Below are 14,608 nucleotides of genomic sequence, written 5' to 3'. Positions count from 1 at the left end.
GCGAAGAGTCTAGAAAGGGTTATTTTGGAGATTATAATAGTAGAATGAGGCTCGAGATGAGTCAGAGTGTAGAGGTAGAAGATATATTGAGAGAGGTATAGGGTGAGACAGGGAAGTGCATTGGAGAGAGTCAAAGTCTTTTTTCTTCTACAGTAGGAGCAAAGTAAAAAATATAAAGATACACAAATACATAGAAAGGGTATACATGTATAAGGAAGATAATATATTGAGATTTAAAGATGTCTTGTATAAACTCAGACTTTCAAGTGCTGTTGTACTTGATGCTAATTTATTCCTGTATTTGTTTGACCAATATATATTTTTTTAATTTTATATTTTCCTCAGTATTTCAATAGTGAAGCACTTCTAGGTAGAATTGTTATGAGAATATTTACATATTGTGATAGATAAATAAAACAGACATATAAGCATCTAATCAAATAACATATTAAAAATATGCAGTGACCTATTTACAAGTTAACCATACAAAAAAAATATATATATAACCAGAAGTAATATACACATTTGCTTAAGCAGACCTAAATAATATCTATACATTTTAAAAAACCATAGTTATACATATTTGTACAAAGAAATACACATATCTAGATACATCTATACTACTATTATAAAGAGAGAACTTGCACCTTTTGGCCAGGTAAACTCGGGAACCACAGCGCCAATCTACACACCCGATACATCTATGAAAATGTCAGGGTGTGTAGATGGACATAGGCTATATAAAATTTTTTTAAAAAGTAAATTAAAAAGATTACGTTTGTAAACAAAGTAGTCCCCTGAAAGTAGCGCCGGCCGGGACCTAGCGCTGGCCGCGACGCGACGTGCGTGATGACGACGAAGGAGGAGGGCGGGCAGTGACGAGCGGCTGTGCAGTGAGGAGAGGCGGCACAGGTATGGAAAGGGAAAGTGAGACTGTGATGCAGGGGGAGGAAAGAAGGAGTCAGCAGTAAATGAAAATGTCGGGGCGGGAGGGGGGCGCGAGTGAGTCTGGGCAGGAGGAGGGCGCGAGTGAGTCTGGGCGGGAGGGGGGCGCGAGTGAGTCGGGGCGGGAGGGGGGTGCGAGTGAGTCGGGCGGGAGGGGGGCGCGAGTGAGTCGGGGCGGGAGGGAGTCAGTGCGGGAGGGGGTCGGGCGGGAGCGGGTGTACTGCCCCCAGCCCCTTTCTGCCCCAGGCAACGCTGGGGCGGGCTGCTAGTATATATATATTACAATTATAAATGCTTACATGGATATTCTGTACTTTAGTGTTTGAGTATGGTGGTCATGTAGGAAACAGCCAACTTGTGAGTAGTCTTCTGAAGATATTTGTATTTGTATTTATTTTATTTGTAAAGCGCTAACATTCATCCTGAAAGGACATCACGGCGCTGAGAAAGAATTGCAAGTGACTTGACGACAGCAATAATTGGAAATTATTGATCTGGCCTGGGGAAAAGGAATGTTTTTAGTTGTTTCCTAAATGAAAGGAAGCAGTCAGTAGTTCTGAGTTTAGGAGGTAACTCGTTCCACTTTGTTGCGGCAATGTGAGAGAAGGCCCTCTCTCCCATCCTGACAGTCCGAGCTCGGGTGATAGATGCTCTTCCTGAGGTCATAGATCGTAAGTTTCTAGAGGGTTTATGGAATCTGATCCTGTCATGTAGGATGATGGGGCCTGTATCGTGAAGTACTTTGTGAGAAATACACAACAGTTTAAAAATGGCTCGCTGTCTCATTGGGAGCCAGTGGAGCTCACGCATGCATTTTTTTGCTGAGTCGTATTTCCTTTTATTACAGATGGCTTTGGCAGCGGCATTCTGAACCAACTGCAATTTGGAAAATAGGTAGTCTGCCATTCCCACAAACAGTGAATTATCGTAGTCCAACCTACTCATCAATAGTGCTTGGACTAATGTTTTCCTGCAATCTGTCGGAACCCAAGGGAATAGTCGTCTAAGCATCTTCAAGAGGCCGAAACCTCTACCGCAAACTATGGAAACATGAGATTTCATGGATAAATCTTTATCCAGTGTTATTCCTACATTTTTAGCTTTTATAGTTGGGTTGGGAGGCAAGCCCAAATCACTAGGCCACCAACTGTTGTCCCAGACATGTGTGCTTCTGCCGAACAGTAGAATTTCAGATTTGTCAGCATTAAGTCTAAGACAATGGTCCTGCATCCAAGTTGCCAGTTCAGTTAGGCAGTTCGTCAATCTAGTTTTTGAGTCATCATTTTCATTAATGGTAACCATCAACTGGGTGTCATCCGCATAGGAGCACATTTCGACACCCCACTTTTTGCCGATGGTTGCCAACGAGGAGACAAACACGTTGAACAGAGTTGGGCTCAACGATGCCCCCTGAGGAACTCCGTATTTTATAGGTCGTGGGGGGGATGTATAATCACCCAGGCGAACTGATTGGGTGCGATCCGCTAGGAACGATTGTAACCATCCAAGTGCTTTATCTTGAATTCCTTTCTCTGCCAGAGTATTCAATAGTTGATGGTGGGGTACGGTATCGAAAGCCGCTGATAAATCAAGGAGTATCAGAACGACTGTACTACCTTGATCTACCTTGGTTCTAATACTGTCTGTCACCGCCAAGAGAGTGGTCTCGGTGCTGTTATTTGCCCGAAACCCTGTCTGTGATGCGTCCAGCAGACCATTAACTTCCAGAAATGTGGAGAGTCGTCTGTTGACCAATTTTTCCAGGACCTTTGATAAGTAAGGTAACTGGGATATTGGTCTGTAATTGGCCGGATTGTTAACATCTGCCCCGGCCTTCTTTACTAAAGGGGTGACTAGGGCCTGTTTCCATGATGTTGGGAATTCGGCAGAACTGAGGGAGAGATTAAATGCTCTGGTAACTACTGGACATATTACAGGGGTAAGCTGGGAGAAAATGTGATGTGGACATGGGTCAAGTGGAGAACCAGACTTGACCTCAAGCATGGCCTTTTCTACTTCCTCTTCTGAAAAAGGGCCAAAAGTATGACAGACAGTATGTGCAGCAGTTGGTGTATATTGGTCAATTTTTTCCATCTTTGGTTTTGGAAAGAGGCATAGATGGTATCAATTTTTTCACAGAAAAAATCATTGAGCTTATTACAATTCTCCTGTGAGGGAGTGAGGTGTGCGGAGAGATTAGTTGGGCTGCATAATTCTCTTACAATTTTAAAAAGTTCTTTTGATGAATTTTTATTCTCGGATACTCTGCGTGTGAAATAGTCCTTTTTTGCCTTTCTAATCGCTCTGTGATAGAGTGCTTGAGCTTTCCTAAAACTATCTTTGGTCTCATCTGTCTTAAATACTCTCCATTTGTGCTCAAGGGAGGTGCAGTTTCTTTTTAAAAGTTTAAGCTCAGGTCCGTACCATCTCTCTGATTTTTTGTTGCCTGGTTTATGACGAGATTGGATGGTCGAACAGTGTTCAAGTGCATTTTTAATATTATTGTGAAGAAGGTCTATTTCCTCCTGGATATTGGTACTTGTACAGGAGGGATGTAAAAAATGATTACTGAATTTATCAAGTGTGAAGGACTTCCAGTTTCTTGTGTTTGCTGAGAATGCACTATGTTTTTTAGTCTGGGGGGTGGGGTGATTAATGCGGAAGGTGATCATATAGTGATCAGTCCATACCAATGGGATTAAAGGGTCGATGTCAATAGATTCGATATTAGAAAACATCAAATCTAATGTATGTCCTGCATTGTGTGTTGGTTGATGGACTCTCTGAGATAACTGCAGGATGGACATATCTTCCACTAATAGATTCGTCAAGGAGCTACTGTTGTTATCCAGATGTATATTAAAATCTCCAAGGAGGAGGATGTTCTTGTTCTTCAAACAGACAGGCATGATCTGTGTGAGTAACTGTGAACTAAAATTTAATGTACAGCCCGGAGGATTATAAATTAAGATGCCTCCAAATAGCACACTGGTGTTTATGGACACCGTGAATGCCAGAGCGTCATAATTTCCAACCGGTGCGATACTTTCTTGTCTGCATGAGAGATAGTCTCTAAACAGTAGAGCTACACCGCCACCCCTTTTCTTAACTCTGTTGACATTCAGTATCTTATAGTCCAGGGGAAGGGCTATGACTATGTCTGGGATGTTGTGGTCATCAAGCCATGTCTCAGATAAACACACTAAATCTGGTTGTTGTTCATTAAGAAGGTCCCAGATATACGTGGAATGTTTAGGTAGTGATCTTACATTCATATAGATGCATTTTAAAGGAGATGTGGATAGATGTAATGTCACAGGGTTCAGTGTAGGGGTGCATTCCCATCTACAGTTATCCATGGATCTTATGTTTAGGGGTAATAAATTCCATACTTTGGCTGCTTGAACAGATAGACATGTTGTGTGTCGATTTTGATACCGTATATAGAAATCCAGCCCTTATTTAGGCATTGCTCATGCTAACCAAATACAGGCATGGTCAACTACATCCGATCCTCTTCATCACAACGAGTTCTTGGAAAACCAGACTCTTAAGCCTTTAGTACTTCCCCTGGCCTGAATATTGATTTCTCCAAGAACCCATTTATTATGCATGAACATCGATTCCTTATTTATTATGCATGAACATCGATTCCTTAGGGGTTCATTCATGACGTTCATATGCCCGACTTGTACTTCAATACTGGCATTTCTAAACACTTTCAAACTATAAATATACCTTCACTTGCTATGGCAAGGCACAGTGTGGTTTGGCTACCTACTTGCACGATGTGGCTAGCCACAGCAAGGACCTGAAGGAAGTCAACTCCCCAACTGATGCACTGACCAGACGCTGTCATCCTCCTCGTCGAGAATCCAGCTCCAGTGTTTCTGACTTCCCTTGCGGGGTGTTAGCGATCAAGTCCTGGGAAAGAGATACCAACCTCTCTCATTCTAAGGTATGGAGCTGATTAGAATCTAGAGAAACGTTTGGCAACTCTTGGCATAACTAAACTAAACTATAGCTAAAATGGCACCTACTTCTTTCCTCGTACCGGACTTAGGTTAGGTACACTGGGGTAGGATTATTTTAGAAGCACCAGTTGAGTATTTTAGCCTGTGTTATTTATGTATGTATTTTTATATATGTCATAGCTATAGACCATGCTATTGCAGAATTATTTTATATTACTGCTAACGCTGTACGCATTATACTTCACATTCTGTCTTACGATTGTAGCAGTTCATATCTCTTGCATGAGAAATAAGACTGTTCAATAAATCCTTTTATTGAAACGCCTGTCTCTATTTCTGTGTAGAAACGAAGCATGCACGATTGAGTGAAACTGTAATCTATTATTTCCACGACTTTGGAGATATTGTTCCGACTCTAAGGGAAACTAAGTTGGCATGCTTATGTGGCTGTCATGTTTATGCGGTTGTCAGAAAATACTCCCTTCTTGTTCATTCAAGAACATTTCTAGTGACCTCTGAGTTAGCTGGTGCACACAAGTAATTAAGTTTAATGTACTCGATAGAGACATACTGACCTCAGTCCTATGTCAAATCTATAGTGTATATCATTCCAATGCGCAGAGCCTATCAGGGATATAGAAACTACACTACATGGCGCCCAACGTTTTGGTAAGGCACTCATTTAACGCTAGATACTGAAGTCACTCAGTCGTGCTTTTCTCAGAGACCCCTTTACCTGTAATACTCCAATAGACGTCTGGAGTGGATAAGGGATAATATCCGCCGTAGCTGAGTAGGACAAAAAATCCTATGTATTAGCTTTTTGGTTTGTTCAAGATTGAAGGAAAAAGTGTTCCAAAATATTGTGCACCTTATCTTTGTTCCCTTGAAGCTTTCTCTGCAATTTTCATTTCACAATGACCGAAAACGCAAACAACGCCGAAACCGTTGGAGCTGCGGCTGATCCAGTCAAAGCAGCTTTTAACTTTACAGGTTTCCAAGAAACCGACGAGAATGCTATAATCATTCCTCCAAATTTAAAGAGATCCATCACAATAAAATTTATAAAACATGGCTTAACATCAAGAGGTGGTAGAGCAGTTTTTGTAATAGAGGCACATGAATATCACAGAGGTATTCTACTCATGGATAGTATCCCCTGAATAAGATCCAGTAACACATATGTTTCACTTCTACAAAGAAGATGATCCACCCGAGGAATATATTAATTTCGAGGATGTTGAAATTCCACTCACATACCAGGAGCATAATCTCTGGTTTAAAGGTGCCCTTAAACATTTAAATCACATTACCAGGCTCGGACCACTAGGTAGATCAGGAGCAACATGATCCGGCATAGCCGCACACCTGACACACACCTGAACGTGACATTGAATCAATGTCGGACGAGGAATTACTTAGTAACATACAAAGGTTAATAGAATTATACAGTTAAACAACAACTGTCTGATACTCCTGAAAAGGTCTTTACTAAAAATACTCCTACATCTTCGAAAAAGAAGTGGGAAAATAGCAAACAACCTTCCAAAGAGAAGCGTTCTAATTCCCGAGGTAGTTCTCCTCAAAAGAAGCCCCCTGAAGGGAGGTGTAACCTCAGGAATAGGGATAATTTGAGAAAACCTGACCGGTATCAAGATAATGATAAACGTTCCTCTCGTACCTTTCAGATATCGTCACAGACATCTGAAAGAAGAAGAAGGTAATAACTAACAACTCCCCCCAACTTTAGCTGTATCATGTTTATTTTTAAACTACTAGTGTGGAAGTGGCATCTTGGACATTTGGAGAGCAAAGATTTCGACAGCTCACCCTGAAAATAGTTTATGGTTGCTACAAGAACCACCAAGCAACCCTTCTGCAGATTAGGGCACATAATGGCCACAGTAACCTAGCATTTTTTAGGGCGAAGCCTGTGCCACACATACGCAGCTCTGCGAGGCATGCTTTATTGGAGTATGTACTTGAAGCCCGACCCACTCTCTACCAATATTTGTCATTTGCTTGTGTCACTGTCCTTCGTAAATGCTGGCTTCTGATTGGTTAATAGTCTTGTTAGTCCCTCTGTAGTACCGCCTTGTCTGCATTTGTAACCTCCCATGAGGACTGGCCCTTTTACCTCTGTTGTCTTATTTAATCTGTAAGCACTATTTTCTGTAATGCATTTTTCCTACTAGAGGAATGCCATGAGTTTTACAGGCCGTCGTGCCGCATACATTTTATATACATGGGCGCTGCTCCGTGTTTCAGTACGGTGCCCGCTTTGATGCTTTTTTCAATGTAATTACTATGGCACCCGCTTCACGTACATCGTGTGTTTATGCAATGCTTTTTGTTCCTGTAACTTTTTAAAAATATATGTATAAATTCTCCAAGTCTCTCTCTGACACAGAGCCAAGCTGTCTGTGCCTGCTGCCCTTTTAAGACCTGGAAAACACCACCCCGCCTTCCCTCCCTAGGTTCCTTCCTGCCCTCCTCCCTTTGTCCAAGGACGTCACAGGAGCCAACTCCAGGAGCCGGCTGAGGCGGGAAGAAACGCACAACAGCAGACCTCCCCTGCTGGCACACCAGCCAAGTCACCTTCCTCGCTCTTCAGCACACAAGCCATATTTTTTGGGGGCAGGAGCAAGATTTGCGCTTCAGAGTAACTTCTCTTGGCTGCAGTCACAAGGTTTTGTAAGCTCAGCTCCAGCCTTTCTAAAGGGTGAGGAATCTTGGTTCCCCTGACCACCAGGACCTCGTTTCGGTAATCCTAAGAATGGCTGGCCTACCCTGGTAAAAGTGCACTTTTAGATATTGATTCTGTAGCTGTAAACAAGGCCAGTTTGCTGAAGTAGTGGACAGCGTTTCCTGCTCTCGGACATAATCATACAGCGCTTTAAAGACTTCTTTCTGTTCCATGGTTCCTTTTCATTTATGTCCCTAACCAAAGCCATGCCTTGCTCTGGAGCATACGTAGGTGTAGGAGTTCCGAGAAGCCGTGTGCAGCTAAAACCCCTCTACATCCGTTGTCTAGATGGAATGCCCCTGGATGCCAACCAGTTTCAAGTGTAGGTTAATAAAGCTTTCAGTAGTGTTTAACCGGGGTAAAAGAACTTATAGATGGCCCTTTGTAGAACTCAATAAGAGGCATGGTCATTTACAATGCCAATAGGTCAAAATCTCGCAATTGTGAGACCTATTGCATTGCAAATGTTTGTTTCAGATTACTTCAAGCAGATTCACAGTTTCTTCAAATAAAATAAAAGTTCTACCAACAGGTGTTGGTCAATGTCCTATTGCTTGTAAAATACTACATTATTCCAAGGGGGAACCCACCCCATCCTTTTGTTGTCAAGTATAAGGACTCTTACAACATAAGTGGCCACTTTGAGAGGGGTCTTGAAACGAGTGCCCTCTAATGGCATAGTTTCAGTGTCTCTCTTTTGACTCTGTGCAATCTCCTGCCACTTAGCTCGGGATCTAAATGCACACAGCCCTTGGACAATGACCTCAGATGAATGTGATCAGTGTTCTCTGGTACAACTCAGCCAGGCTTTTTAATCGAGATATTGCAATACGTCTGGGAAACTGAAATAGCGGGTATGTTAGAAAGACCGAATCGTGAGTTGGTCTCAAAAGAACACAAACAAAGAAAAAACATTTTACGAGAAGTCACTTACATTTAATGCTTGTGATCATACTCTTGGGCGCTGAACAGTCCACGGCAGCTAAATAAATCAAAAGAAGAACAGGTATTGATACAAAGCCAGCTCACGGTGAATGGCAGGTTTGAGAAATACAATCCAAATATGGTAATGTTAAATAATGTACTGAATCTGTTCACCAACACCGGTAGAGTAAAATTTTCAAGGCCCCATTGCTACATCATTATTAGCTAGAGAGAGGCTAAGTCACACAAAAGTTCAACTAGTTAGGACCTTTTCAAAACAAAAGGGAGGTCATTACATGCTGCAGGTTACAATGCTAACAAATGAGATCTAGGTAAGCTACTGAAAAAGCATTTCAGTCTGCCCAATTAAGTTGATAATAAAATAGCCAGTCTACCACAATTCATTAACTGGGCCAGGACAAGGTCATAAACAGACTCATAAATTAGAATATGCACAATGTATGGCCTTAATTTAAGAATGTTTGGATACATTACAATCCCTTCTGATTAACATTTACAAAAATACATTTATGTTAATTATGCACTGAATGCACTGAATGCACTGTTCTTAATTAGCACTAATATGCATGTGTATAAAAGGCGAAATGGTGTTTTTTTCTTTTTTATGGATCGGATTTTAATTTAATACAAATATTTTGCTATGTCCCTCATTCGTACTCAAACACACACATCCCACCCCTATTAAAACTGGAATTATTTGACTACTTTCTAACAAATCCAGCAGTACTTACATCCAATGAAATCAAATATTATTTGTTTATGTGGGAAGTGTGTTAGAGAATGTCTGATGCACAGAGTTCCCACCACACACATGCATGTTAACACGCCTTGGAAAGTTCACTTGGAAACCCCACAGGTCTAAACTAAGTGTAATGCAACATATATATATATATAGGCATAATGTATGCATATGTGCTAACAGTAGACATGGCTGGGGTCATATGCACTTCGTCGTAAACTGTGATTGAATATGGAATATGTCACTTTTTCAGGCGGGAGTCAGTCTTACACTTTTAAAATACACTTTGACGATTGTGTTTATAGTGCACTCACAGCCAAAGTTTTTCAACTTGTTATATATTGCACAAAAGACGTGCCAAAATGTGACCTGAAGCGGTTTGTACTCAGATCCCATCAGTGCAGTAACCAAGGTTAGCCAAATCACCACCTGCAAGTTTCAATATCTTTGACACTAGGGATCCCATGCCTAAAGCAGGTTACCAGAGTACAGGAACATTTTATATAATACACATTAACAAGCATACATACTGAAAGGATTTACATATTTTACAAAAATAATCTCAACGAATACAGGACGTCTATAGTGCATGTGCTGTAAAAAAATAGTGTAAATAATATAATAAGAGGAACTTTTCAGTTCATTCCTAAAAGAGAAGAGTTGATTGGCAGAAAGGTGAAAGTGTCTTTTAGTACAATTGATGCACATGGATCAAATGGTGAAGTCAGGGTGATTATCTATGAATTAGTGCGATATCAGAGGATTTGTCAACACAGGCTAGAGGCAGGGGCGGGTATGTGCATCAAGTTGGTTTGAATGAGACTTAGAAGAAAAAGACTTCTCTGGCTAACTATGGAAAATAAAAGTGATGGTCCACTGTTCTAAACAAGTAGGGAAATCGTTAGACTAGCTTGTCTCCATCAGGGACGAGCTAGTGGATGATACCTTTTTACAGATATTGTAGCTAGACACACATGTAAAAAGTTTTCTGAGGAGTTTAAGTCATCCGCCTATTGATGTACTTCAGAAAATCATTAAGTACATTAGTTAAACTGACTGCTTGTTACACGCATACTGTGAACTAAATCGTCTTTACGCGGTCCTCAGGGACAGATCCTGAGAGCAGAAGGTAAGGTTAGAAAAGAAATCTAGGGGAGCAATGACAGGATTTGGGTCCCAAGATCGAAGTGAAGAGGTGACATTCTGAGAAATTGTGGCTAATCAAGACTGTCGGGCAGTTCTCCAGTGCTGTGTAACTTAAGGGCGGTTAGGCAATCCTTGTTACAAGAGTTGCCTCTCTCCTTGGAAACATAAGTACTACATACTACTATAAGATTACTGATTTGTCAATTGCCTCCTTCTTAGACTTTGACTTTCAGTGGGTCATGACATCAAACAGACAAAGCTTACTCTTGGAGGGAGTTGTCGGACAGAATGACCTGTTCAGATAGCCCATGTATCACTTCCAATAAATATAATGTTTAAGCAGTGTTGTTTTGAAAAAAATAGATAAGACTTTCATAATGGCGCTGGATGGTCGTTCTGTCTCATGATACTGCGCTGGACTCGGGGAAAATGGCTGGGGTGCTAGTGGAACACAACTTATTTTCTGGCTGCTTGTGATGATTGTAGGAAGGTGGATATCTGACTATGGTTGCCCCCAACTTTTTGCCTAGTGTTTTGCTGGTTTTCGACATAGTTGGCCTGGGATCCTGCTATCCAGGACCCCAGGCTTCCTGCTCTCTCTGTTAAAATGGACTCCATGTACCTTAAGGTACATATCTAATTGGTATTGGGTCACTCTTGTAAGTCCTTGTACAGTGTACCATAGGTACCCAGGGCATAAGTGCACCCAAGGCCCACCAGGGGCTGCAGCATGTATTATGCCACCCCTGGCTGGCCATCCAAATCTGACACAACTGGCTGATCAATCAGCTGGGGCAAGGTGGTGTAATTGTGGTACTGAGAATTCTGGACCCTGTTATTGTGGGATACCAAAGCTCTACACTTGTGTCAAAAATATCATCATACCATGACGATTTTGGTATCGGCAGACCGGTAATGACTAAGATATTATACCTATGCATTTGCGTCATGATTGAGTGACGCAATCACCCTTAAATCGTAGTTTCTGTCTTGAACCCTCAGGTTCCATTTTGTGAGCGGCATCCATTTTGTGATTGCCTTTACATAGTCAATTGACCAAGGCCGAATTCGATCTGAAAGGACACGTACACCTTTGCTGACTCCTCTGTGACCTGGGCGAGCTGACTCCACTGCCTCAAGTCAAACCTGTTCGGGCAGTCCCCATCCCAATGGCCGAGCGAGATTAGCATCAAAGCACAACATGTCATAAACCGTTCATCGCATACAAGCTACGCTTAATCTCGCACACACCTATCCCTGTTTCTTCTTTATGGCTAGTTTTACAAGGAGGAGGTGCCCGATTTTATTGGGGGTTCATCGATATCTGATGGAAGTTCTGGGCCTTGCTGGGTAATCTATCACGAACTGGACAAACTAAAGTATGGGCTTGCCATCATGACTCTGCTTTCTCTTTGTAGTGAAAATATTTATATGACCAACTGTAAAAACAAAGAATTCTTGCCTGAAGTGTAATATTGTGTATAAAAAGAGAAGGCTGGTTCTGTAAAAACGAGCAGTCTCCCGAGAACATACATGCGCTTCATGCTGTTGTACTTCTAGGATACCTGTTACTGGTTGAAGCCAATAAACTCGATCCTTGACATCACCTAGAAGACTGTGTTTCTGTGGTCCAAAACAGGAAGAACTCAAGAGGTCTTTGGGTGTTCCCCTGGCACCGCCGGGTCCATAAAAACCCGGTACCTCAGTTGGCGCCCAACTCGGGGCGGTATCAAGCGGTGTCGGTCCAAGCCAGATGTTCGTGAGGAGCTTCGTGTGAAAACTCCAGAGGACGGCCAGCCACTTCAGCGACCCCTGTATGTCGACGTGGTTCCGAAGGTCTTTGCTGCGAGGTTCCCCGCGTCCCGACGGCTACGAAGGACTGCTGCCCTGACTATCGCCCTGTTTTGGACCCATTGATGCTTGGTAGAGCGAAACGATAGACGAGTCTTCTGGTGACATCATCGATCATCGATACTTCAGTTAAGTATAAGTGGAGCGTCTCCCAGTCCTTAGTTTGGTTCTTAGTTTGGTATCCTTTGAGATACGCTTTGTTTGGAACTTGCAAGTGCCAAAACCGAAGGACTCGTGTATTCACGAGACTATCGTATTCGATAATCCTTTGAAGTTTGAAGCTAGACTAGAGAGCGAAGATGCCTGGTTTTAGCAGACTTGGAAATTTGTTTTGTCTTGGTGGTAATAGGGACTCTCGATTGGAGGACTCGTGTCCGGTTCCTCCGATTGGAACTCCAACGTATGAGCTCTATGTGAAGCATGGCGTAGGCCCTATCACATATAATGAAGTATGGATCCGATACACCAGAAACGATGGTGTTTTAAAATGGCCCCAATATGGTAGCTTTGACACAGAGATTTTAGATAATCTAGAGGTTAAACTTTTCAAGAAGAAAGCCCGGCCGACGATGTTTGACTCCTTTCGCCTACGGCGCAAAGAAGCCAAACAGAAAGAAATGAAATTAGCAAAGAAAAATAAACGAGGTATGTCAATGGTACAAGCTGCCATTGCGTTTAGAGATAACGAGGAAGAGCAAGAGAGTGAACAAACGCTTAGAAGTAGGAAGTTAGCGGTAGACAAATGCTACCCAGTGTTGCCACGTAAAGGACAAGGATCAAAAGAGACACCTGAGAAGGATCCTTTAATGTCTCATCTACTGAGTTCTCCACCTCCATATGCACAAAGTGCTACAGCACCGCAACAACCTTTGGTTGTACAACCCCCTATTGTTGGACAACAGGTTCTAATACAATCACCAGCTCCTCTTCAGCTGGTTTCTACTCCTCCGGCGCAGCCCTCTCAAGGGCCGCCGCCTTTGCGACATACTTCATCTGCTTTTTCTACGACTTTGCCTACTGCTCCAACTGCTTATTCTAATACTCCCTCTGCTACTGCCTCCACTTCTGCTTTACGTCAGCCTGTCTTTTCTGGCGTTTCTGCCGTTCCGTCAGTTTCTCCTTCTGTTCGACAGAGAGTAGCAAACACTGTCACTGGTCTTTTCTCACCTTTCTTTGGGTCGCCTAATACGACCCCAAACCCAGAACGTAGACAGTTGCGGAGTCGACTGCCTGACTATCAAGAGAGAGAAGTACTAAATGAGTTAGCGCGTAAATGGGTTACTGATACTGTAAAGAATGACGTTCAGTCCGTCATGGAAGTCTTCCGTCAGTGGGAAGCATCTACGCAGAGATATGTTTTTGAACAAATGTGTATATTCCTCTGTGAAGATTTGGAGGGAAATGATCCAGAGTACGACATGCCTGAGTTATTCCGTGTGCGATTCAAGTTCGCAGAAGGCATGATTGTGGGTGCCGGTGTTGAACAAGCAATTGAGATGTTGTTGTCTTATAGGAGTAAGGGAAGCAATTCTCGTTCACTATCTGAGCATGACATGCCAGGTAGGAAAAAGGCGCGACAGTATCCCATGAGAGAGGTTCCCCAAGTTTCGAAGGAAGGTGATGCAAATGCGAATCCAGCCATTCCACCGCATTTCCAGCGCATATGGGTACATGTTCCTTGGAAAAGATCTGAGGTTTTGGCTCTAAAGCAGACATTGCCTGATCCCCGTAAAAATCCTGCAGGGTATTATAAGGAGTTATCACAGACTGCCAGCTCCTGTATCATGAATCTAGCTGATATAGACATGTTGTTTGGAAATGTTGTTCCACAGCCTTTATGGGGAAAGATTCGTCATGCAGATCATGACCAAGAGTTAGGTGATACATGGGTTAATATTGCTGCTGCTGATGCTAGACAAGTTGTTGGCTCTAAGCCCAAGCCTTTAGTAGCAGAACTTCCTGGTAGAATTATCACGTATATGAAGACTTTAATGCCCGAATTGCGTGTGAATTGGGACAAGTTGTCTGCATGCAAGCAGAAGAAAGATGAGAATGTGTCTGACTTTTACACGCGGTTTGAAGAGACGTTCGTCGTTCATAGTGGTCAGGATATGGCTACTGAGGGTGGCCAAAGATTGTTTGTTGACAAATTCGTACATAATTTGCTTCCTGAACTATGTAATAAGTTGAAGGATTCTGAGAGTGCTTGGGCTGTTTCCACGTCACCGCAGATTTTAGCCACAGCCCAGTACTATGAGAATA

General features: G+C 42.5%; 1 protein-coding gene across 1 annotated transcript in view; it reads right to left on the bottom strand.

Moving 5' to 3' along the window:
- Nucleotides 1–14,608, bottom strand: part of SPATA7 (spermatogenesis associated 7) — a 509,081-nt gene that overhangs the window by 315,100 nt on the left and 179,373 nt on the right. Inside the window, exon 5 of the mRNA XM_086937621.1 lies at nt 8,600–8,647. Coding sequence (XP_086793747.1) covers nt 8,600–8,647 — 48 coding nt within the window. The remainder of the gene's footprint in view (nt 1–8,599; nt 8,648–14,608) is intronic.

This window comes from Lissotriton vulgaris, chromosome 9 (assembly GCF_964263255.1).
Source record: "Lissotriton vulgaris chromosome 9, aLisVul1.2, whole genome shotgun sequence".
Taxonomy (NCBI): Eukaryota; Metazoa; Chordata; class Amphibia; order Caudata; family Salamandridae; genus Lissotriton; species Lissotriton vulgaris.
Note: the sequence above shows the minus strand (reverse complement) of the source record. Positions and strands in the feature narration are given on the sequence as shown.